This window comes from Gracilinanus agilis, chromosome 2, assembly GCF_016433145.1.
Source record: "Gracilinanus agilis isolate LMUSP501 chromosome 2, AgileGrace, whole genome shotgun sequence".
NCBI lineage: Eukaryota > Metazoa > Chordata > Mammalia > Didelphimorphia > Didelphidae > Gracilinanus > Gracilinanus agilis.
This window is the reverse complement of record NC_058131.1, coordinates 530,545,955-530,572,384: the sequence shown is the minus strand read 5'-3', so window position 1 is coordinate 530,572,384 and position 26,430 is coordinate 530,545,955. Positions and strand designations below refer to the sequence as shown.

Below are 26,430 nucleotides of genomic sequence, written 5' to 3'. Positions count from 1 at the left end.
GTTTGATAAAGCCCAAGATCCCATGTTTTGGCACAAAAACCCACTTATTTGACAAAAACTGCTGGGAATATTGGAAAACAGTATGGAAAAAATTAGGTTTAGATCAGCATCTTACATCCTATACCAAGATAAATTCAAAATAGGTAAATGACTTAAGTATAAAGAGTGAAATCATAAATAAAACAGGTGAACAAAGAATAGTATACCTGTCAGATCTGTGGGAAAGGAAGGAATTTAAGAACAAGCAAGAAACAGAGAACACTACAAAATATAAAATGAATAATTTTTATTATTCTAAATTAAAAAGGTTTTGTACAGACAAAACCAATGCAACAAAAATTAGAAGGGAAGCAACAAACTGGGGAAAAATTTGTAACACAATTCTCTGACAAAGGTCTAATTTCCCAAATATATAAGGAACTAGGTCAATGTATAAGAAATCAAGTCATTCCCCAGTTGACAAATGGTTGAGGGATATGAATAGGCAGTTTTCAGATGAAGAAATCAAAACTACCAATAATCACATGAAAAAGTGTTCTAAGTCCCTCCTGACTGAAAAAATGCAAAGCAAAACAATTCTGAGGTAATACCTCATACCTATCAGATTGACCAATATGAAAGAAAAGGAAAATAACAAATGTTGGAGGGGATGTAGCAAAATTGGGACACTAATACACTGCTGTGGTGTTAATTAATCTGACCATTCTGGAAGGCAATTTGGATGAATGCATACCCCTTGATCCTATAATACCTCTACTAGGTTTGTACCCCAAAAAGATAATACTGAAAAACATTTCTACAAAAATATTCATAATTGTGCCCTTTGTTGTAGCAAAAAAAAAAAAAACTGGAAAATGAGGGGATGTCCCTTGATTGAAGAATGGCTGAATAAATTGTGGTATATGATGGTGATGGAATACTATTGTGCTATAAGGAACAATTAAACTGGAGGATTTCCATACAAACTGGAAAGACCTCCACAAACTTATATGGAGTGAAATGAGAAGAACCAGGAGAACATTGTACACAGCAACTGAAACATTGTGGGACGATTATATGTCATCAACTTTGACACTGATAGCAATACAATGATCCAGGATAATTCTGAGGGACTTAGCAGAAAGAATGCTATCCACATCGAGAGAAAGAACTGTGGAAATAGAAACACAGAAGGAAAACATTTGATTTTTCACTTGTTTATATGAGTATTGGATGTAGGGTTTAGGTTTTTAAAAGATTATTACAAAAATGAATGACATGGAAATAGGTATTGAGAGATAATACATGTATAACCCAGTGGAATTTTTTGTTGGCTCTGGAAGGGGGGAGGGAAAAGAGGAGAAAAAGAACATGAATCATGTAACCATGGAAAAAAAGGACAAAAAAAGACAAAAGAAAAAAGAATATTTAATGAATCCAACAAAAGAAGAAACACCATAAAACCCTTACAGGGAAAAAAGTATAAATCTCACAATGTTGTCCACAACTAATTTCAAATACCTAGGAAAACAAAGTGAGGTAAAGACTGTGTGAATGGCACTTCCTAATAACAAGGTCACACAAGTGAAAGGGCTTTCAGGAATTTAATTAGCCCTCTTTTCCTTCCCCCTTTGCTATCAAAAGGTAGCTGAAATCAACCATATTTCTAAAACATACATAATTTTGGAAGATTCTTCTATGGATTATGTAGAGATGAGAGAAAATAAGAAATGGAGAGGGTAACTAAAAGAATGGAAAAGAGACAAAAGAAACGTTGACTCTGCTGTTGGGGTCATGGCAAAAAGTGATTAAACAGAAACTATTCTCAATGAAGAGTGCAGTCCAGTATTATGAACCAGTTTTAACATTAAGACAACTTAAAAAATGCATATAGTCTTAAAATGACCATACCTGACCAATATGATTGTCCATTCCTAAATAACCATTGGATATCCATGAGGAAGTAAAAGAGAATCGGTCTTGCAGTTTGGAATCTATTTGAGCTAGCTGCTTGCGTTCCATATGCGCTGTAGACAGATAACTTCTTTCTAACAAGGGCCAGGCCGACTCATAACTCTATAGGGAAGCAAGAGCAAAGTTGTTAGATTATGCATGCAAAACTATAATTTCCATGGAAACTCAGACCAGCCAGGAGTTATTTAATACCCCCTGAAGCCCCTAATGAAAAAGAAGTTGACCTGTAAACCAGATTATTACAATGAAAAACAAAGTAACTAACTGAAGAACAGCAATTATATCATACATTTTCACTAAATTTATAAAAAGAAATTTAAAAATCTTATTTCTGTTTCCAGAAATCCCCCATATCTGGCCTTTCTTCTCTACTTCCACTGCCAACACCATAGTTAAAGTCTTCATCTTTTGCTAGAAAATCTTGTTAATAGCCTCCTAGTCAGTAATCCTGCTTCCAATCTGAACTCTCTCCAAAACATCCTCCATATTGTTTTCCTGACTAATCTTCCTAATGCAACACCCATGGCCAACTTATTTCTTTACTCAGAATGGTCAGTGGGTCCCCTTTGCCTAAAAAATAAGTATAAATCCCTGTCTTTAACATCTGAAGTCTTCTACAATCCGGCTGAAATCTGGACAGTCTCTCTTTTACAAACTGAGGGAGTCATGATGGCCTTATACAGAAAGCACTTTAGTTTGAAAAACTCCTATAAATATTTGAAAATTTGCCCAAACTTTATATAAGTATATCTTTCCCAAGGAATAAGTTAGACACTTTAAAAGCTTAATTAGGATAAGAAGATTCATTCTTAATGATTAGATTCATTCTTAATATTGTACTAATTTAATTTCTAATACTATATAATATATTTTTCAAGCCTATTTCCTCATTTCTTTGTCCTAACAACCATAGGAATGCTCTCACATTCCTTGCCTCCCAAAGCATCTTCTAAAATTGGGACAATTAAGATTAAAAATCTAAGATTCATCTTTTCCAATAAACAAAGTGACTCTAACCAAGTATAGATTGGGGGCAGGAAGGGCAGGGAGAACAGCATCGCCATATTTTTTATTCCACCATTATGATGATCTTTTTTTAAAACCTTTATCTTGTGTCTTAGAATCAATTCTGTGAATTGGCTCCAAGGCATAAGAATGGTAGGGGCTAGGCAATGGGGGTTAAGTGACTAAGTGACTTGCCCAGGGTCACATAGCTAGGAAGTGTCTGAGACCAAATATGAACACAGGACCTCCAGGAGTCTCTAGGCCTGGCTCTCAAATCCACTGAGCCACCTAGCTGCCTCTGATGGAAGTTAAGCTTAACTAGGCCTAATTTGATTTCTCCATCTAAATCAGTAAGGATTATCAGAATCCTGTGCTCAAGCATATGATTTCCTCCTATCATTATGAGAGGATCAGGGAGGGACTCTCGTCCACTTCCTAATTAGATATCCACCAATTAGAAATGTCTTTGGCTATCAAGGGGAGGACTGAATGAGCTTTCAACATTGTATTTAAATAAATAAAAAATGAATGAGAATAATCATAGTAAGTTTCATCAATACTTCAAGGGCCTGTGATCTCATCAGTACCTAGAACACAACCAGTCTATAAATTTGGAATCTTAGGAATGCCCTCAGATTCCACCCTTCTCCCCAAAGCTTAAAGTGGTTAAACAGCTTCCTGGTAGTCACAGGGGTAGTAGATGTCAGAAATGGCTTCTGAACCCAGCTTTCTCTGAAGCCATGTCTAGTATGTTACCCATTACCCTCAGCTATATCAAATCTTAGACAAGATTTTACATAAATTGGTAGCAAAATGGCATCATTTTAAAAATGTATAAATGAATGAGCAAAGCTACAGGGCACAAAGTATCTACATACCTCAGTTCTTGGAGATAGATCTTTTCCTTTGTCTATATCACTTAATAATTCATTCAGTCTTTGTTTTTCTTTATCCATCATAATGACCATATTTTTTGAGTCCTTGGCCAGCTGCAGAATTTGATTAAAATATTCAGTATTCAGAGCTTGTTATAGTTCCAGAAAACAAAAATGTGATATCAAGCTCTCCCACCTCTATCTTTCAAAGTCATATCATTACATAAAGTCAAGTTTGTGGGCAATAACAGTTTATAGTCAATAGCTGGCTTTACCCTTTATACAGAGTTAATGACATTGGTCCATTTCTCCCACATAGTTGAGGCCATTTCAAGACATGATATTTTAAAAATAGAAATGCTTAAATAAGAAAATCTGCTACTTATATATTGCTGCTAGATATCTGAGGATAAAGGGAGATCTTTCCATTGTAACCCACCATTACAAGATGCAAATTCTTCCTGAAAAACCCACCAGCCACCAATATCATTAAGCTGGTTATGTTCTAGGATTGTTTGCAAGGAATTCAGGTAAGGAAGAGAAGTAGCTGGCCCAAGAGTATGAGAGTTGGATTGGTATTCATAGAGCTGAAAAATCATGCTTATCTGCCCCCTCCTCTCTCTTGACTACTATAGTGTAGACTTCAGATGCTTTTGCCACTGGAGCAGCAGGCAGGGCCATGGCCATGCTGGCAGACTGCAGGATGATTCATAAGACCCTGCCCCCAGCTTTCATTCCTACCTCTGATTTGGCAGAAATAGGAGTCCAGGAACCAAAAGAACCCCGACAGATCTCTTTGGCCTCTTTCCCACAAGGAGGAAAGAAGCTGAACAGAGGAAGACATGCTGTTCCTGCAGTCAAAAGCATTCAGTATTGCCTACTATCATTTCCAGTGAATTGGATTCCTTCGCCCCTGTGCTTCCTGTCCATTCCCTTAAAATTGTTTATCCTATTTTGTAACATAAATGAAATCAGTGATTATAAAACTGTGTTTCATGTTAAATGTCATTTGCTGTTATGGAAAGAGTCTAGAAACACAACCTGTTTCCCTCACCCATAGGGGCAGGTGTAGATCAGAGGCCAAGTGATGATTTCTTCCCCTAGACATTACATGCCTGGGGTCAGCCTGCTAGAGTTTTCCTTACCCTACTAGAGATGAAAAGCAGCAGATAATAAACAAAGAAAGCAATTAATAATCAGAAGTGAGTCATATTCCCTAGATTAGAGATATCAGCAAGTCAAAACCTAAAAATAAGGAGGGAAGAAAGGAGACTCACTCTCATAAGCAACATAGGTTCTGGCTGGAATCCTTTAGCAATGCACTTCCCAGGTCTTCCTCCTAGAAGTACCTTTCCTATTAGCAGTATTCAATTTATCTTATACTCTTATTAATTATCACTATTAAATTGTGAGCTCCTTGAGGGCAGGGACTGTCTTTTTTCTCCTTTTGTATTTTCAGTGCTTAACATGATACCTAGAGCACATAGACAGTGTTTAATAAATGTTTGATTGATTGATTATGGAAACTGATTTGTAGTTTAAAAGTGTTTTCATATATTCTTGTTTTAATCATCATAATGACCCTGTAGTATAGATAATGTAATTATTTTCCTTTCTATTTTAGAAATAAGACAGAGGATCATAGAGGTTAAGTGCTTAATACAATGTCTGGCAGATAGCAGTTATTTTAAAAATGTTGATTGAATGATTAAGTAAATTATCCAAGTCTGGAAGAATATCAAGTCTAAGACTCCAACTTAGGCTTCCAGTCTCCAAGTAGAATGACTTTCCAATACACTAAGAAGCTTCTAATTACCTATAGGGTAAATATGCAATATGTGAACAAGCTTTCAGATCTTAAGAATGACACAAGTTTATAGGGTCTTATTTATTATTAAATTATATATTGCATATTATATTATTATTATATTATATAGCATATATAATGTATTTACACATATATTATATTTTATAGGGCACTAGATAAGGTTTTGGAGATACTAGACCAACATATTTTAGAACAAAAGAAAAGTCAACATATTGCTCAAGGGATGAATCAGATTTCCAAACATGGCTAATGAAATCAGTTTCCATTCTTTACTATTGCATATCACAAATCGACTTGTTTACAAATTATAGAACTTATTATCAGAGGCTATTATATGACAACAGCAGTCTATAAACTACTCAACTTTTAAAAAATAAGTTTGTTCTAAATCTGCAACTTTTACAAATTCTAATTTCATACCTCTATATTTCTCTTAATGAAATCCTGATTTTTTTTAGTCTTGAATTCACCACTGTTTTCTCTTTGCAGCTTCTTTTCTGCTTTGATCAATGACTTATTACTTTCACTGTGATACACAGACTCTGCAATAAAAGTAGCAGAGTGATTTTTCTAATAAATGTCATTTAAAAACTCCATGTCAAATATATATTAACATAAACAAAAATCTTAAGAGACTCCAAACATTCAGCCTTTAAAAAGCGAGACATCTGATTATAACTTTCAAAAAAGTTCTTAGCAAAATGCTTTTGTTCTTCATAAATGGAATTGAAATCTCTAATGGAGAGAGTTCTCTATCATGGGGATGGTATAAATGTATCAGACATAATTTTTTGCTTGAGACAAGTGTAAGCTTTGGCCCCGATGTGATGGTGTAACTCTGCTAAGCAGAGCTTTTTCTTGAGATGAGTGCTGGCAACAGGCATCAGTGAAAGGCCTTTGCCAGGAACCCATGGATATAGAGAAATGTAGTTTAGAAGTGAGCTGCAGGACAGTGAGATGAGACTGATCACAGAACAGTCAAGTGCTGCTTTTTAACGAACATTACCATCAAAACATACACACATGTATGCATGCATGACTAGTATGTTTTACTTTATGAATTTTTCATTAAAAACATAACACATATATAAAAACTAGTAACTCAGATCCCTTGACTTCACTAGGTCTGATGTTCCCAGCTTAATTTTACTGGAAAGACCTTAAGATATATTTTCTAGACTTTATACTCAGTTTCACAGGAATACTCTTAGTAAAATAATAGAACAACTCTTTCTGGGTTCCTTTCTGCTTTGTTTTTTTTTTTTTTTTTAGTTTCTTATTTCCTTTTTATCAGGGAACTTGAGTAAATCTTCCTTCTCAGTCACTAATTAGTTAAATTTTAGCACCAGAGGATACTTCTAGGACATCCTTTGTGCCAAATTTCCTGCATTATACTTCCTGTATTCAACAGGCCATCTTTAGAGTGAAATAAATCCTTTGGTCAACTCAACCTTCAGGCTTCCTCAAAAAGGTCACAAGCATCTTGAAGGGCAAAAGGAGAATCACCCTGCTTAGGTCATATAAAAACGTAAAGACTTAATCTTGAAAAATGCCTAGAGAAAAATTGGTTAAAAACGTCTTTCATCTTAGAAGACATTTTGTGCTAGAAACTTCAAGCCTTCTCTTCTGAATGCATTAAACTGAAAAATCATCAATATATTTGTAGCCGATTCTCAAAGTCAAAAATAAGTATCTGACCGCTTGAGGAAAATGTTTGAATTGGCAACCAGCACTCTCTGAGAGTGAAATATTTATATGGTCTTTCTTTACAAACACTCTAAGAGGATTATTAGTGCATTGGAGTTACTAGATTCTGAGCAAATTAATCTTTTACTGATATCTCACAAATAGAATTTATTTTGTCTTGACTCCAACTTCTTTAGTAGCGTGATCTATTTGCTTTTGAGAGCCATTTGCTATGGCTTTTTCTATAGTTTCAGTTACATACAGTTTTTAAATGAAATATGAAATGTTTTCATTCCATTGAAGTTGTATGATATAAATGAATAAAACTTTAAAAGATTTCAAATAAAACACAATTGCACAAGCCTAAATTTTTAGTCAACTATGTCTAAAATATCCTGTCAATGGGCATAATCCCATAAATCAAACCAACCTCTTCTGGCTTGTTCAACACAGTTTTCATACTCTTCAGGAGGAATTTGCGTGTGAAACACAGAAACACAGGGTTCCTCTTGTTCCAGGTGACGAAAATCTATTGATTAAAAGTCAGTTATTCAGTCAGGTAACAGAGAAAATTATCCATTCACACAGAGTTGTTGAAAAAATATATGGTTCTGCCTTCTTACACATTCCCTCCTTACACATAAGTTTCTTAAATTCATGTCAATTCAATGGAATTAGAGAGGCTTAATAACCTGACTCTGTGTACATAGGTTCATGAAAACAATAATCATTGAAAGGAAAGGAAGGCAATTTAAAGAATCCATGCCTATAAACCCCATCACTAGGATCCCAAGTACTGAAAAGATACTCAAGAATACCTTGCAATATATTAAATTTATCCATCACAGGAAAATGTGTAAAATATATTCTTCATTACATGAGGAATATACAACATTTACTGAGCATAGTCTTTTTAAAATTTTTATTTCCCCAAGAATAGTCAATTGTGTTAGTTTCCAGAAAACATCTTTAATCATAAAGACAAAAAATTATTTTGATGGTGAAATTTAAGAGGCATCCTAAATAGCTGAGCCGTCTGGAATGTATACTATTGGCAGCTAGGTGACATAGTAGAGAGCTGGGCCTGGAGTCAGGAAGATGAATTTTCCTCACTTCAAATCTGGTCTCAGACACTCTATAGCAGTGGTTCCCAAACTTTTTTGGCCTACCACCCCCTTTCCAGAAAAAATATTACTTAGCACCCCTGGAAATTAATTTTTTTTTAATTTTAATAGCAATTAATAGGAAAGATAAATGTACCTGTGGTCATCACCGCTCCCCTGGATTGCTGTAGCACCCACCAGGGGGCGGTGGTGCCCACTTTGGGAATCACTGCTCTATAGCTAATGTGAAGCTTGGCAAGTTACAACTCAGTTTGCTTCAGTTTCTTCACCTATAAAAAGAGCTGAAGGAGGAAATGGCAAACCACTCCAGTATTTCTGCCAAGAAAACCCCAAATGAGTCACAAAGAGTCAGACATGACTAAAAATAGCTGAGCAATAAGAAAAATATTAACTTAAGTAAGACCTTAAAGGCCATCTAATTCAATTTTTCTTTTTACAGTTGAGGAAACTGGGGTCTGAAAAAGTGAATTTTTTGCTGAAATTATTCACTTAGTGGCTTGAGTCAGAACTAGAAGCAAGCTTTTTTTTTTTTAAATCCTTACTTTTTGTCTTAGAAACAACTCTAAGACAGAGGACAAAACCAAGAATGATGAATGGAAATCCTTGACAAAGAGGTGATCTTAGACTTGATATCAAGAAAAATTCCTAAATCATTTCAAAGTATAAGCTACTACTATGTTCCAGGCATTTTGCTAGGCACCAGTGATACACAGGCAAGTAGTATCTGTCCTCAAGAAGCTTACATTCAAACAAGAAGACAACATATACCCATATATATATATATATATATAATATATATATATTATATATATATATATGGAGAAGAAAATCACAAACTACTCTAGTATTGGGCACAGGGTCACAAAGAGTCAGACATGATGGAACAAGACCAACCAGTATACAAAACAAATATAAGGTCATTAGAGAGCTGAGGCACTGGCAGATGGGAAGATCAGGGAAGACTTTGTATAGAAGTTGGTGCTTAAGCTGACTATTGGAGAAAGGGAAGGATTCAAAGGTGCAAAGTATTAGCGATGGGAAACAGAGAGCAATGTGTTAGGAACAGAGAGAATACCAGCAGTTTGCCCAGATGATAGAGTACAGTAAACAAAGTAATGAAGGATAAGGCTAGAAAAATAGGTTGGGCCTAATTATGAAGAATTCTTAAAAACAGAAGTTTCTATTTTATACTAGAAGCAATACGGAGCTACCATAGTTGACTCAGCAAAGGAAGGAGTAATATGACTAAATTTGTGCTTATGGAAAATGGCTTTGGCAGCTGTGTGAGACCCTGGAGTGGGGAGAGACATGATCCAGGGAGACCAGTTTGGAGGCCATCATAATAATCTAGGCACGAGGCACTGAACGTCTGAATGATAATGACTGTGCAAGTGAGAAGGGGATGAATGGAGAAAATATTGTCCTTAAGGGTTTAAAAAACTCATTCATGAATCTTTATTCCATGCTGTTGTGTTTGATTTTGTTAGAGCATCAAATATTGTGTTCTTTAACAAGCTATCCAATTTCTTTTTACCAAAATCATTTTATTTACATTATTTCTTATTTTGACAATTATATTTTATAATTTTGTGTGTCTATTTTTTTATAATCTCAACTTTCAAGGCACAAAGTTGAGTATAATATTATTAAATAACTTTCTTGTTTCTTCATTATTTTTCATTTCTCTTTTTTTAAATGTATTTATGTATAATTTTATTTATTTATTTTTCCTCTCTCTTCATTTTGGTCAAGGTAAGCAAATGATTTCTTAATGTTGTTGGTCTTTTCCAAAAAAAGGCTGTCTTGTTGATTAAGTCAAAAGGTTTTGCTTTCTCTCTCTTATGTTCTCCTTTAATCTCAGTGAACTAAGTGAAATATTTTCTACTTATTACAAGTGTGTTCTCATTTGTTGACTTTCTATATTTTTATGAAAAACACAATTCATTAGTTGAATAATTGAATGCAACTTTGATCTCATCAGTACTTGGTGAACACAGCATGGTCATATCTGTCCAACCTATGGAACTCTTACCCATGCCCTCCTGATGTATGGGGCTCTCCTCAGTTTCTCTTGAACCACACAATAATACCAGAAGGGCACATGGTTTGTCTATTGAATAACTCTCACTCTCACCAGATGACATGCCTATTTTCTTTTTTTAAACATTTCAAATAATTCACTAATTTTGTTTCTTTTTTCTTTTTGTCCATATGTCTCATCTCTTAAGACTGTTTTAGCTTCATCCCACAAATTTTGATATACTATATAAAATGGAGGAAATAATAGCACATATCTCATGAGGCTGTTGTGACAATCAAATTAGATAATATTTATAAAACAGTACAGTACGTACCTGGCCCATAGTAGATATTATATAAACACCTATTCCCTTCCATTCCTCTTACGTTTCAGCACTTAGAAAGGGCCTGGTATGTAATATAATAAATGCTTGTCAGATTGCTCTGGAAGGTAGGATTTGGAAATCTTCCATTTCTGATGTTTTCCTGTCTAGAGTCTTGGGTAGTTCAATTGACTTTTTTATTCATCATTCAATCAGCAAACATTTATTAATCATACATTGTGTTTGTGTTCCAGGCACTGTGCTAGACACTAAAGATACGAATACAATAAAGGGAGCAATTCTTTCTCATACAAAGATCTCAAAAAGGAGAGTCAATGAGGACATGTATAAGAGATGAATATAAAGAGATTAAGTATAAAGAGAATAAATGAAATAACTACGGAGTGGTTAAATACAAGGCAGTTTGAGACAGAGAGCACTAACAAGATAATCAGAAACTGCTTCATTAAGAAATTAGTGCTCAAGTTACATCTTTAAGAGAGAAGGATTCTATGAGGTAGAAGTGAGGAAGGAGAGTATTCCATTAATAAGGGACAACTAGTACAAAAGCATGAAAACAAGAGATGAAGTTTTATTATCTTTATTTATTATCCATTAAATTTTGCAATTGTACCTATATCGCAGATGGGTGCTAGTTTTATCTACCATGTCTCCTCTTGACAATAATTGTAGAAAGATAGATTTAAAGCTAGAAGGAGCTTTAAAGAACATCAAATCCAACCCTTTCCATTTACCAATAAGGAAACTGAGAAACAGAAAGTTCAATACCTTGCCCAGGATCAAACAGCTATTAGTATATGAGGTAGAATTTGAAACCAGATCTTCTTGACCCCAAGACAAGTTTACCCAATCTATTCCCCATATAAGATTGTGACTGATGGCTAAGGCAGTTTCTGGGCTCTTTTGGTCTCCTCATTTTGATGTTTGCTTGATATCTCATATGGTTAGTGCACTCTAAACCTTAGAACTCCAGAGGATAATGAATAATTATGATATTTCTACACGTATGTTGTGACTGGTGGTCACTCCTTTGAGAGCACTCAAAATATCCAAAACATGAGTGATCTGAATCTCTTGGATAGTCTGTGTAGGTCTATAGCTGTGTTTGTTATGATACTCCTGAATCTGGGTATTGATATCCACGTTAATTTGGTCCTGGATTTGGCCTTCCAATGCATATATGACTGTCTCAGCTCAGCAATTTCCCAACCCCTAGGTGTCAAGTATTCAGCCAGGACTGTAGGAATATAATAACTATCTACTTCAATCCTTCTAGGATATAATAATAATATAATTGCAAAAAATTACTAATGCCAGAATAAACTGTTTCCCAAATTATTCCATGTGCATCTATGAAAATATCTTCCAAAGCTGAACTATATAAATATCTTTGCTCCGGATGATGTGAATAGCTTTTATGTTGTTAACTGATCTTTTCCTTGTAGAAAATCCATGATTGAACACTTGATGGCATAGGCCAGAGGAGCTTAACTTGGGTTAAGGCAGTTGCCTTGGAACTCTTAGGATTTTGAAAATTATATTTCAATGTAACTGGTTTCCTTTGCAATCCCATATATTTTATTTTGTGCATTTAAAAACATTATTCTGAAAAGTACACAGGCTTCACCAGACTGCCAGTAGGGTCCATGACATTAAAACAGTTAAAGTGCCTCGTTGCTGGCAAAGAAAGGAAGTAAAAGAAAAAATGCCAGACTAAAAACCTAAGAACCAAAATATAAAACTAAAAATTGGTTTATGGAGTAAATAGAAGCTAACTTTTCTATCAAGGGTTTCCCAATCAACTTAATTGAATAAATCAGACTAATATGGAATGATATTTTAAGCTAATGAAAAGGAAAAAAATGCCTTTAGGAGCTTTTGGTCATTAATCTTCAGCATCCAAATGGTTTTACTGATTACTAATGAGGCTTAGCTATTCATTAAACCAAATCCAGGAGTGCAAACTTGGCAATATTTTCTAGGTGCTTAATTTAATTGCTACATGGAAAAGAATTAACTTGTACTTTTTTAAATACTAAAATTCTGGTTTTTCATTCATTCAGATGGGTTTTTTCTCCACTCAGTCTGAATCAATAAGGTTTTACTTTATATAATACCAAAGGACAAATGTGAATATGTATTTCTTTGGAAGATTTCTCTTTATTAAATTATTAATAGGTATCAATTTTAAACTCTGAAGAAAAAGCATCTTACAAAAGAAATTCATTAACTTTAAGAAACTTTGCCTTCCAAAATATTACTTATCTTTCATGACATGTATGAATAAATCCCAAGCCAGTTCAAGTCAGTGTGGCATAGGAGAGAGAATGTTGAACTTGGAGTTAGAGGAATGGGATCAAAAATCTGATTTTACTTTATGCTACATATCTTATGGCACTGGATTACTTACTTTAGTATGCCACATACCCTAAGAGACCACTCCCACTGAGCTTTCTTTTTCCCCTCAGATCAAGGGCCAGTAAAAATACTTCTCCATATGATAATATATTTGGGCCAAACGCCATAGATATATTTTTTGTGACTCAGTTTCCTCCTCTGCAAAGTCAATCAGTTGGAATAAATGATCTCGAAGATCTCTTTCCATTATAAACACTAAAATCCTAAGCCAACATGTAGTTTTAACTCAAACACTATCTGGGGACCTCTGTAAAAAGGTCAGAATTCATATAATTCTATGACCAAATTATAGTGGGAGCAGAATCTGTTTTCTTTTAAGGGATGCAGGAGTCATTCTTGAAAGTATCATTGCTTTGGCTCCCTTCCTTGAAGCATAAAAGGCCCAACCTATGGAAAAACTGGTGTATAAGACTATGAAGGATCTCCTGCTACCTTGGAGGAGACATCTTCCCAACCTTGCATGGTCAGTTGCATGCAATCAGATAACTCAGAGATAAAGGAACATGGCCTATTTTTAGCTGAATTAGTATCTTTTTAAGATCCTGCTTCAAACACTTACTAACTGTGGCCCTCAACAATTCACTTACCTTCTTTTTAGCCTCAGTATCCTTGTTTATAAAATGGGGATAATAACCCACTCTGTGGGAAGCGAATAAGAGAAAAGATAAAAATCTGAGACTCCTCTTTTGACCCCTTTTGTGATCCTTGTGATTTCTTGTTGAAAAGTATTGTGACCTTATTGAAAAGCTTTAAGTTACTAGAAAACCTGAATTTAAAGGGTTAATACAATAAAGGAAGGTGGCAGCTTAGAGGGAGTGAATCTTAAAACCTCCACACCCTTACACACCAAGATAGAAAACAATGTGCTTCAAGAAGAAAGAGGACCAAATCTAATAACAGGATAGAGCAGGGGGAACCCTACTGCAGCACAACTAAAGAGGTACCCCAAGAAAAAGGCTTCAATACTTGAACTATCGGGACTGAGGGCATAGAATGAGAATGCCAGGATGCAAGGACGCCTCCCCCACATGCTGTGCGGAGTCTCCAACGGCTGGGAAATCTCAGGGACGGTGGGTGCACTGGTCAGGAGAAAGGGCCTTGCTGGCATAGGACTCAGGGAGTCAAACACAGGCACTGGAGAGGTGACTGGAGGAGAAAACCAGAGAAACACAGCAAAAACGCCCAGAAGGAATTTAGGTGACTTCCGGTTAAGATGGTGGCAGAGTAAGGAGCAGCTGCTCGATCTCTCCTAACCGAAGCACACAGGACTCCTCAAGGGGAAATAAAAACGAACCCAGACGAAAAAAGGAACCCCACAACAGGACGCAGCATTGAAGGTACACAGAATCGGGGCATTCCCATGCTATAAAGGGGTGAAACAGATCTCACCAAAACACGAGAGGAAGAAGTCCCTCCACCCCCACACACACACCACGCACAACACCAAGGCCAATGCACAAGAGTGAAAACAGGATTGAGGCAACCAGTAAATCACTAGCAGCCCCAGGGCTTGTACCTGTGAGCTACCAGACATGGGACCCCAAGTGCCTGGGGGGACACACAGACTTTCCCTAGCGTATATGCGGGTGAAAGCTCTGCCCCAGGCAGAATAAAGATCTATAAAGCAGGGACTTTCCCCGAGCTTATGCGCTGGTAAAGGCAGTGCCCTGGGCGTGAATAACGATCTCCAGCACAGGCTAGGACAGCGAGTGAGGACCCGGTGCAGACAGGAGCTCGGATGTGGAAGCAGCCCCAAAGACTGCTGAAGGAGCCTCGGCCAGAGGGGCAGACCAGGGACTACCAGGAGGCCTGACCCCGAGGACAAGGAGACCGGAGCCCCCAGGAGCTTAGAAAGCTCAGGTAGACCCTGAGTGTGAAGACAAAGCTGAAAAGGGGCGGGGCTAATAATGGCAAGCCATAGGGAAGCCCAGAAGAAAAAGATTACCAAGAAAAACTCTGGAACACTCGACAACTTTTACACAGAGAAAATCCAGACAACAGAGGAGGACAAACAAATAACCAAACCTCCCCCAAAAAATGAAAGCTGGTCACAAGCTATTGAAGAGTTCAAAAATGAGATGTTGAGGAAGATGGAAGAAATCTGGCAAGAAAATAACAGTTTAAAAGGCAGAATTTTGCAATTGGAAAGTGAGGCAAATCAACTGAAGACCAGAAATGACCAGAATGAAAAGGAAAACCAAAAGATTAAAGGCGAAAACCAAGATTATAGGCGAAAACCAGTCCTTAAAGGCTAGAATCAAACAATTAGAAGGCAATGATCTCTCAAGACAACAAGAACAAATAAAACAAAGTCAAAAGACTGATAAAATAGAAGGAAACATGAAATATCTCAATGAGAAAGTGACAGACTAAGAAAACCGCTCTAGAAGAGACAATTTGAGAATCATTGGTCTTCCAGAAAAGGCAGAAATTAATAGAAACTTGGACTCCATACTTAAAGAAATTATTCAGCAAAATTGCCCTGAAGTTCTACAACAAGAGGGTAATATAGACATTGAAAGAATCCATAGATCACCCTCTACACTGGACGCAGAAAAGTCAACACCAAGGAATACAATAGCCAAATTGAAGAGCTTTCAAGTAAAAGAAAAAATCTTACAAGAAGCCAGAAAGAGACAATTCAAATATCAAGGAGCACCAATAAGGATCACACAGCATTTGGCAGTCTCACACGCTAAAAGACCGCAAGGCTTGGAATACAATATTCAGAAAGACAAAAGAGCTGGGCCTTCAGCCACGAATCAACTACCCATCGAAACTGACTATATACTTCCAGGGGAAAGTATGAGCATTCCACAAAATTGAAGATTTCCAAGTTTTTGCACAAAAGAGACCAGGACTAAATGGAAAGTTTGATACCCAACCACAAAAATAAAGAGAAACATGAAAAGGTAAATAAGAAACAGAGGGAAAAGAAAAAAAACTCAATCTTTTAAACTTGACTCGTTAAGGGCTTAAATAAGATCTAATCATCTGTATTACTAGGTGGAGAAATGCTATGTATAATTCTCTGTAGTGAACTCTATTCACTATTATAATATTCACTATTATAGCAACCAGAAGAATAATTCATAGTGAGAGGACAGGATACTAAATGGTCTAAGATGACATGGGGGTGGGAAAGGGTGGGGGGGAATAGTAGGGGACACCAAAAAAAATCTGAGTAAATAAGAAAAATAGGATATTCTATTACACACAAAGAGGGCATTGGAAGGGGAGGGGATAAATACTATCATAAGAAGGAGAGGAAGAGAGCTTTAAGAGGTAATAATCAAACCTTACTCTCAGTGTAATCAACCCGGAGAGGGAAGAGTAGTTTTATTATCCATTCAGTTAAAAAACTGTATCTAAACCTACTGAGAAAGTCAGAAGGGATAAACCAAAAGGAGTAGGGGAGTGGGGGGGTGAAAAAAGGGAGGGGAGAAGAAGGGGGAGGGAATTCATTAGGCTTTTAAAAAACAAAAATAGGGGAATAACAAGGGAGGGGGCAGAAAGGGAAGTCAATCAAGGGAGGGAATAAGGGATACCGGCTCAAAGCAAACCACTGCTTTAAAAGAAAATAGTGTAAGAAGAAGGGGTTGGTCTAGGGGAGGATAAAAAATGTCACTGAATGCACAACTAAGAATTGTAACTCTGAATGTGAATGGGATGAACTCGCTCATAAAATGGAAACAAATAGCAGAGTGGATCAGAAACCAAAATCCTACCATATGTTGTCTACAAGAAACACATATGAGGCGAGTAGACACACACAAGTTCAAGGTTAAGGGCATGAGCAAAATCTTTTGGGCGTCAAATGAGAAAAAGAAGGCAGGAGTGGCTATTATGATCTCTGACAAAGCCAAAGTAAAAATAGATATGATTAAAAAAGACAAGGAAGGTCATTACATCCTGATTAAAGGCAGTATAAACAATGAGGAAATAACACTGCTCAATATATATGCACCAAGTGGTATAGCATCCAAATTCATAAAGGAGAAACTGGCAGAGCTCAAGAAGGAAATAGATAGTAAAACCATAATAGTGGGAGATCTAAATATTCCTCTTTCAGATCTAGATAAATCAAACCAAAAAATAAATAAGAAAGACTTAAGAGAGGTGAATGAAGTCCTAGAAAAATTAGATTTAACTGATATGTAGAGAAAAATAAATAGGGACAAAAAGGAATACACCTTTTCAGCTGCACATGGTACATTTACAAAGATTGACCATGTAATAGGGCATAGAATCATTGCAAACAAATGCAAAAGAGCAGAAATAATAAATGTAACCTTCTCAGATCATAATGTGATAAAATTAATAATTAGTAAGGGCACCTGGACAGGCAAATCAAAAACCAATTGGAAATTAAACAATATGATTCTCCAAAACCAAATTGTCAAAGAAGAAATCATAGAAACAATCAACAATTTCATTGAAAAAAATGACAATGATGAGACATCCTACCAAACTCTGTGGGATGCAGCCAAGGCAGTAGTCAGGGGGAAATTTATATCCTTGAGTGCATATATTAACATATTAAGGAGGGCAGAGATTAATGAATTGAGTATGGAACTCAAAAAATTAGAAAGCGAGGAAATAAAAAACCCCCAGATGAAAACTAAATTAGAAATACTAAAAATTAAGGGAGAAATTAATAAAATTGAAAGTAAAAGAACTATTGAATTAATAAATAAGACTAGAAGCTGGTATTTTGAAAAAACAGATAAAATAGACAAAGTACTAGTCAATCTAATAAGAAAAAGGAAAGAAGAAAACCAAATTGACAGTATTAGAGATGAAAAGGGAGACCTCACCTATAATGAAGGTGAAATTAAGGCAATCATTAAGAACTATTTCGCCCAATTATATGGCAACAAATATAACAATTTAGGAGATATGGGTGAATATTTACAAAAATATAAATTGCCTAGATTAACAGCAGAAGAAATAGAATACCTAAATAATCCCATATCAGAAATAGAAATTGAACAAGCCATTAAAGAACTCCCTAAGAAAAAATCGCCAGGGCCTGATGGATTCACAAGTGAATTCTATCAGACATTCAAAGAGCAACTAATTCCAATACTATACAAATTATTTGATATGATAAGCAAAGAAGGAGTCCTACCAAATTCCTTTTATGACACAAATATGGTACTGATTCCAAAGCCAGGTAGACCAAAAACAGAGAAAGAAAACTATAGACCAATCTCCCTAATGAACATAGATGCAAAAATCTTAAATAGAATATTAGCAAAAGACTCCAGCAAGTAATTAAGAAGGTCATCCACCATGATCAGGTGGGATTTATACCAGGAATGCAAGGATGGTTCAACATTAGGAAAACCATCCACATAATTAACCATATCAACAGTCTAACAAACAAAAATCACATGATTATCTCAATAGATGCTGGAAAAGCCTTTGACAAAATACGGCATCCATTCCTATTGAAAACATTGAAAAGTATAGGAATAGAAGGACCCTTCCTAAAAATAATAAACAGTATATACCTAAAACCATCAACGAGCATCATATGCAATGGGGATAAATTAGAAGCCTTCCCAATAAGATCAGGAGGGAAACAAAGATGCCCATTATCACCTCTATTATTCAACATAGTACTAGAAACACTAGCAATAGCAATTAGAGAAGAAAAAGAAATTGAAGGTATCAAAATAGACAATGAGGAGACTAAGCTATCACTCTTTGCAGATGATATGATGGTATACTTAAAAAAATCCTAGAGAATCAACTAAGAAGCTAGTAGAAATAATCAACAACTTAACAAAGTGGCAGGATACAAAATAAATGCACATAAATCATCAGCATTTCTATATATTTCCAACACATTAGAGCAGCAAGTGGCAGAAAGAGAAACACCATTTAAAATCACCCTAGACAATATAAAATACTTGGGAATCTATCTACCAAAACAAACACAGCAATTATATGAAAACAACTACAAAACACTTTACAAACAAATAAAATTGGATCTCAACAATTGGAAAGCCATTAATTGCTCATGGGTAGGACGAGCTAACATAATAAAAATGACCATTCTACCCAAATTAATTTACCTATTTAGCGCCATACCTATCAAATTACCAAAAAACTTCTTTACTGAATTAGGAAAAACTATAACAAATTTCATTTGGAATAACAAAAGATCAAGAATATCAAGGGAAATAATGAAAAAAATGTTAAGGAAGGGGGCCTAGCAGTACCAGATATTAAACTATACTATAAAGCAGCAGTCATCAAAACAATATGGTACTGGCTAAGAGACAGAAGGGAGGATCAGTGGAATAGACTTGGGGTTAATGATGTCAGCAAGACAGTATATGATAAACCCAAAGAGCCCAACTTTTGGGACAAAAATCCACTATTTGACAAAAATCCACTATTTGACTGGAAAAATTGGAAAACAATATGGGAGAGATTAGGTTTAGATCAAGATCTCACACCCTACACCAAGATAAATTCAGAATGGGTGAAAGACTTAAATATAAAGAAGGAAATTGTAAGTAAATTAGGTGAACACAGAATAGTATACTTGTCAGATCTCTAGGAAAGGAAAGATTTAAAAACCAAACAAGAGTTAGAGAAAATTACAAAATGTAAAATAAATAATTTTGATTATATTAAATTAAAAAGTTTTAGTACAAAGAAAAACAATGCAACCAAAATCAGAAGGGAAACAACAAACTGGGAAAAAATCTTTATAACAAAAAATTCTGACAGAGGTCTAATTACTCAAATATTCAAGGAGCTAAATCAATTGTATAAAAAATCAAGCCATTCCCCAATTAATAAATGGGCAAGGGACATGAATAGGCAATTTTCAGATAAAGAAATCAAAAGTATCAATAAGCACATGAGAAAGTGTTCTAAATCTCTAGTAATTAGAGAAATGCAAATCAAAACAACTCTGAGGTACCACCTCACACCTAGCAGAATGGCTAAAATGATAGCAGGGGAGAGTAATTAATGTTGGAGGGGATATTGCAAAATTGGGATGTTAATGCACTGCTGGTGGAGTTGTGAACTGATCCAACCATTCTGGCTGGCAATTTGGAACTATGCCCAAAGAGTCATTAAAGAATGCCTGCCCTTTGATCCAGCAATACCATTGCTGGGATTATACCCCAAAGAGATCATAGATAAACAGACTTGAACAAAAATATTTATAGCTGCGCTCTTTGTGGTGGCAAAAAACTGGAAAGCAAGGGTATGCCCTTCAATTGGGGAATGGCTAAACAAACTGTGGTATATGCTGGTGTTGGAATACTATTGTGCTAAAAGGAATAATAAACTGGAGGACTTCCATGTGAACTGGAATGACCTCCAGGAATTGATGCAGAGTGAAAGGAGCAGAGCCAGAAGAACATTGTACACAGAGACTGGTATACTGTGGTAAATCGAATGTAATGGATGTCTGTACTAGCAGCTATGCAATGACCCAGGACAATTCTGAGGGATTTATGGAAAGGAACACTACCCACATTCAGAGGAAGAACTACAGGAGTGGAAACACAGAAGAAAAACAACTACTTGGACACTTGGGTTGATGAGGTCATGATTGGGGATGTAGACCTGAAAAGACCACATCCATGTAACTATCAATATTGTGTAAATAAGTCTTGACTGACCACACATAATAAAACCAGTGGAAATGCAAATTGGCTACAGTGGATGGGGGCGGGGGATTGAGGGGGTGAAGGGAAAAGTAAAAACATGACTTATGTAACCATGGAAAATGTTTCTAAAACTAAAAAAAATTATTTAAAAAATAAATAAATAAAGGGTTAATACTGTTCCCCGTTGTCCAGGAATGCAGCTACAGCCAAGGCCAAAACTTTAGCAAGGAGCAATTCAACCCTGAGAAAAATACTCCCAACTTGTCTTTCTGATAAGAACCAGTCAAAATTCAGCCTTGGCCTTGGTCTATTCTGAAGCCAATGTTTTGTGTTTTGATGTGACATAATTTGTAACTTCTGCGCATCTGCAACGTTTCAGGGGGGTTCTTTTGTGTGAAATGAGTCTTGAAATATATATAATAAACTCCATGCTCCTGGAGGCAGAGCTGGAAGCATGAGGTAAAAGACAACTCCCTTGTCCTGTCCTTATTTCGTTATCAACCAAACTGTCCTTATCAGATTATCAGAGATGATAAAAAAAATGCTGGACACCATTCCACAGGATTGCTGTAAGTATCAAATGAGATGAGCTACATAAAATACTTTGTAAAGTTGGAAGGGCTTCTGTGAGCTACTATTATTTTTATAATTAATTTGTATAAATTATATTTTATCATTATTTACAAAGGCCCTTCTATTTATTTGTTTGTTTGTTTGTTTATTTGTTTTAAACCCTTACCTTCCATCTTGGAGTCAAAGACTGTGTCTTGGAGTCATAAGACTGTGTATTGGCTCCAAGGCAGAAGAGTGGTAAGGGTAAGCAATGAGGGTCGAGTGACTTGCCCAGGGTCACACAGCTGGGCATCATCTGAGGCCAGATTTGAACCTAGGACCTCCCATCTCTAGGCCTGACTCTCAATCCACTGAGCTACCCAGCTGCCCCCAGAGGCCCTTCTATTTAAGTTTGCATTTTGAACTGTGTATTTCTGCCTCAGACTCATCAATAGGTTCCTTGAATTAGAGAAATAAGATTCCTTTCAGCTACTGGCAACTCCTATCTGTTTTCAAATCACCTAGCTTGACTTTACAAGATTTTAAAAGACTAATACTTTTTAGCCATTCCTTAATCAACAGACATTTATTTCTAGTTCTCAGCTTCTACTAAAAGTGCTGCTGTAAATATTTTGATGTGTAAAGGGTCTTTCTTTTTATCACTAATCTCTCTGGGATATGTGTCCAGCAGTGGAATCTTTGGATCAAAAAACATGAACACTTTAGTTATTTTCTTCACATAAATTCAGGGTGTGGAAAATATGTCATACCAGTTCAATTTATTGGTTAGTTTTGCTGAACTATTTCTCCTCCATTTTTATTCTTTGTAATAAAAGACATTTTAGAGGGGACTACACTGGAAATTGCTGATGATATAAAAAGATGTTCAAAAAAGATTATTTTTTTAATGGCCTTTTGCTCTGAACTAGGATGTCATTTGGTTGATTTGATCAAACATAGGCCACTGAGAGCACATAAGCTATGGACACTGACCTTGAACCTATGGCAGCTTTCAGGGGCCCATCGCAGCAGAAAGCTATACTATTATAAACAGGATGTAGCAGAAATCTAGAAAGAAATTTTGCTGTACTTAGATTCTAATTATGTTTTTATGAAAGACTCAAATGTTATGTTTTTATGAAAGACTCAAATGATTATTCACTAGCATCTACATATTAAACATTTTCAGAGATATTCATGAGGTATTTATATGCTAATCTGAAATCCCCACCCCCACCCCAGGCTAATTGGAGGCTACTTAGCTTTAGTTTATAAATCCCAAAAAGTATTTTAAAAACCAATTCATAAGGTCCACAACAGATATTTTCCATTCATAGTTAACACTTTATATGTTATTAGATCTAAGTATAACAAAATGAAAAGCATCTTGTATTTAGAATACAAAGACAAGAACCCAAGGTTTGGCTGTTGGCCATGTAATTTTGAAATTCTCACTAACACTTCTTCTAAGCTTCAATTTTCTCATCATAGGGATAATTATGCTTGCATTACCTACCTCACAGAGTTATTGTGAGGAAAGGACTTTGTAAAGCATTCTATGAAGGTGAAATCGTTTTTTTAATTTTTTTTTCCAGATTGCTTGTTGATACAATTTTTATTGTTCATTTTCTGACATTTTGCAATCTATGTTCCCTTCCTCCCACCCCACTCCCCTCATCAAGAAGTTGTACATACATCATCATATAATATATATTTCCCTGTTTATCATCTTGTGAAACATAGTATTCTTATAAAAATGTTAAATAACATGATCATTTTTTTTCTGTGATTCACAGACTTGCAGCTAAAAGGAAACTTCAAGACCCATAAGGGAGGTCAGGTGACTTGCCCAACACCAAACCAGTAATAAGGATTTAAATTCAGGCTCCATATTCCACACCATACTCTTTTTTAATACCACACTTAGTCTGGCACTTAGCAAACAGACATTGTCTCTTGCCAAGACTATACAGAAAACCTCACACTGGCCGAACCTGCCAGAGTATGCACTGGGAACTTAGCTTTTGAGTAAAAGGATCATGCTCATTCAATTCATGATGAAGAATTCGAGGAGGTTTTTAATGTCCAAATACCAAACATATGAATGAAAAGATTTGGTTTTGTTTTAAATGGGCTAAAATAAGGTTGGAAACTGCCATCCAAACCCAAGCCCATATATGAGATAACATGTAAAAAGTATTGAGAAAACCGTAGGGCACTATATAAACACCAGACGTTATTTCTTTATTTCTAGTAGCAATTAAGTGAAAAACTTTAAGAGGGTGTCAAGGAAAACTTTATTAGGCAAAAATCATCATATGAGCTCTTTCAAATGTAGAAAAGAAAAGAGGTAAGAAAATTATCAGGGTATTTTCTTTACTTTGTTCACAATTGTTCATTTTAAGAATTTTAATTTGATGCTGCCACCTGCTGGACAAATTTTATATTCAAACTTCATAAAAATATTAAGTACTTCATCTTTTCATTGCAATGAAAATGGGATCATCCATGATACTATAAAATATTAAGGGTTTTGAAAATGTATATGCTGGGGTAGCCAGTAGCTAATTAAACAGAAAGCCAGGTCTAGAGATAGGAGGTCCTGAGTTCAAATATGGCCCCCTCAGATACTTCCTAGATGTGACAAGTTGCCTAGCCCTTACTGTTCTTCTGCCTTGAAACCAATATTTAGTAATGATTCTGAATATGTGAATTTTAACTCTATTGCTATGATTAAAAATAGCAGCAGGAAATTTTAGCAAAGAAACTATCTCTTAAAGAAAGGAACAGAGTATACCACAAAGGTTCTCATTAAACTCTAACATTCAGCAGAACAATTTTCATTCTCTGTAGATGTGAGCCAATCAGAACTAAAACAATGCAATTAGGACAGCACTAGAGAGATTAAAGTGTCAATGAGAATTAGGTTAAGGAAAATCTTTGACTATAAACACTCAGAATGAACAAAATAAATATCCCAAATAATAACTCCTGGGAATGTCATAGTCAAGTTCAAGAGCTTCCAGGCCAAGGAGAAAATACTGCAAGCAGCCAGAAAGAAACAATTCGAATATCATGGAGCACCAGTCAGGATTACACAGGATCTGGCAGCTTTCACACTGAAGTACTTCAAGGCTTAGAATATGATATTCCAGAAGGGTAGAGAACTGGGTCTACAATCAAGAATCACCTACCCATCAAAACTGAGTAGGGAGGGCAGCTGGGTAGCTCAGTGGATTGAGAGCCAGGCCTAGAGACAGGAGGTCCTAGGTTCAAATCCAGCCTCAGACACTTCCCAGCTGTGTGACCCTGGGCAAGTCACTTGACCCCCATTGCCCACCCTTACCACTCTTCCACCAAGGAGCCAATACACAGAAGTTAAGGGTTTAAAAAATAAAAAAATAAAAATAAAAAAAAATACTGAGTAGGGAAAATATGGGCATTTAATAAAATAGAAGATTTCCAAGCATTCCTTAGGAAAAGACGAGAATTAAATTAAAAATTTGATGTCCAAATACAAAACTCAAGAGAACCATAAAAAGGTAAATAAGAAAAAATTTAAGGACTTCAATGGCATTGAATTGATTATATTACTATATGGAAAAATGATATCTGTAACTCTTAAAAATTGTTTTCATTATCATAGTAGATAGAAGAAATATGCATAGGCAGAGGATGTGATATTCAGCTATTTAGGATGATATGTAAAAAAATTAGGGGGGGGAAAAGAGAATTGTACTAAGAGAAATGCAAAGGAAGAGGTAAAATGGTGTAAATTATACCACATAAAAAGGTATGTGGGTGGGGGGAGAATACTATTATAAGAAAGGGAGGTTACAGGTAATACTTAAACCTTACTCTCATTGAAATTGTCTCAGAGAGATGTATTGGGGTATAGAATCCTATCTTACGCTATAGAGAAATAGAAGGGGAATAAGAAAGGGGACTGCTGGGAAGGAGAGTTAAATAAGGGAGGGAAAAGTTAGGGGGGTAGGATTAAAAGATCCTAAAGAGGCACATTCACAAATATTGATCATGTTATAGGGCATAGAATCATTGCAAACAAATGCAAAAGAGCAGAAATAATAAATGTAACATTCTCAGATCATAATGCAATAAAAATAATAACTAGTAAGGGCACCTGGACAGGAAAATCAAAAACTAATTGAAAATTAAATAATATGATTCTCCAAAACCAATTTGTCAAAGAAGGAATCATAGAAACAATCAACAAAATTTCATTGAAAAAAATGACAATGATGAGACATCCTACCAAATTCTGTGGGATGTAGCCAAGGCAGTACTCAGGGAAAAATTTATATCCTTGAGTGCATATATTAACAAATTAAGGAGGGCAGAGATTAATGAATTGGGCATGCAACTCAAAAAATTAGAAAGCGAGCAAATTAAAAATCCCCAGATGAAAACTAAATTAGAAATACTAAAAATCAAGGGAGAAATTAATAAAATTGAAAGTAAAAGAACTATTGAATTAATAAATAAGACTAGAAGCTGGTACTTTGAAAAAACAGATAAAATAGACAAAGTACTGGTCAATCTAGTAAAAAAAAGGAAAGAAGAAAATCAAATTGACAGTATCAAAGATGAAAAGGGAGACCTCACCTCTAATGAAGGGGAAATTACGGCAACAAATATAACAATTTAGGAGATATGGATGAATATTTATAAAAATATAAACTGCCTAGATTAACAGCAGAAGAAATAGAATACCTAAATAATCCCATATCAGAAAAAGAAATTGAACAAGCCATCAAAGAACTCCCTAAGAAAAAATCGCCAGGGCCTGATGGATTCACAAGTGAATTCTATCAGACATTCAAAGAGCAACTAATCCCAATACTATACAAATTATTTGATATGATAAGCAAAGAAGGAGTCCTACCAAATTCCTTTTATGAACCAAATATGGTACTGATCCCAAAGCCAGGGAGATCAAAAACAGAGAAAGAAAACTACAGACCA

At 35.6% G+C, this 26,430-nt stretch overlaps 1 protein-coding gene across 1 annotated transcript in view; it reads right to left on the bottom strand.

Moving 5' to 3' along the window:
• The window catches only part of FSIP1 (fibrous sheath interacting protein 1), a 291,934-nt gene that overhangs the window by 228,102 nt on the left and 37,402 nt on the right, over positions 1-26,430 (bottom strand). Inside the window, exons 7-10 of the mRNA XM_044660033.1 lie at positions 7,778-7,876; positions 6,082-6,203; positions 3,837-3,947; positions 1,891-2,055 (exon numbers count right to left, since the gene is read on the bottom strand). Of these exons, the coding sequence (XP_044515968.1) occupies positions 1,891-2,055; positions 3,837-3,947; positions 6,082-6,203; positions 7,778-7,876 (497 nt within the window). The remainder of the gene's footprint in view (positions 1-1,890; positions 2,056-3,836; positions 3,948-6,081; positions 6,204-7,777; positions 7,877-26,430) is intronic.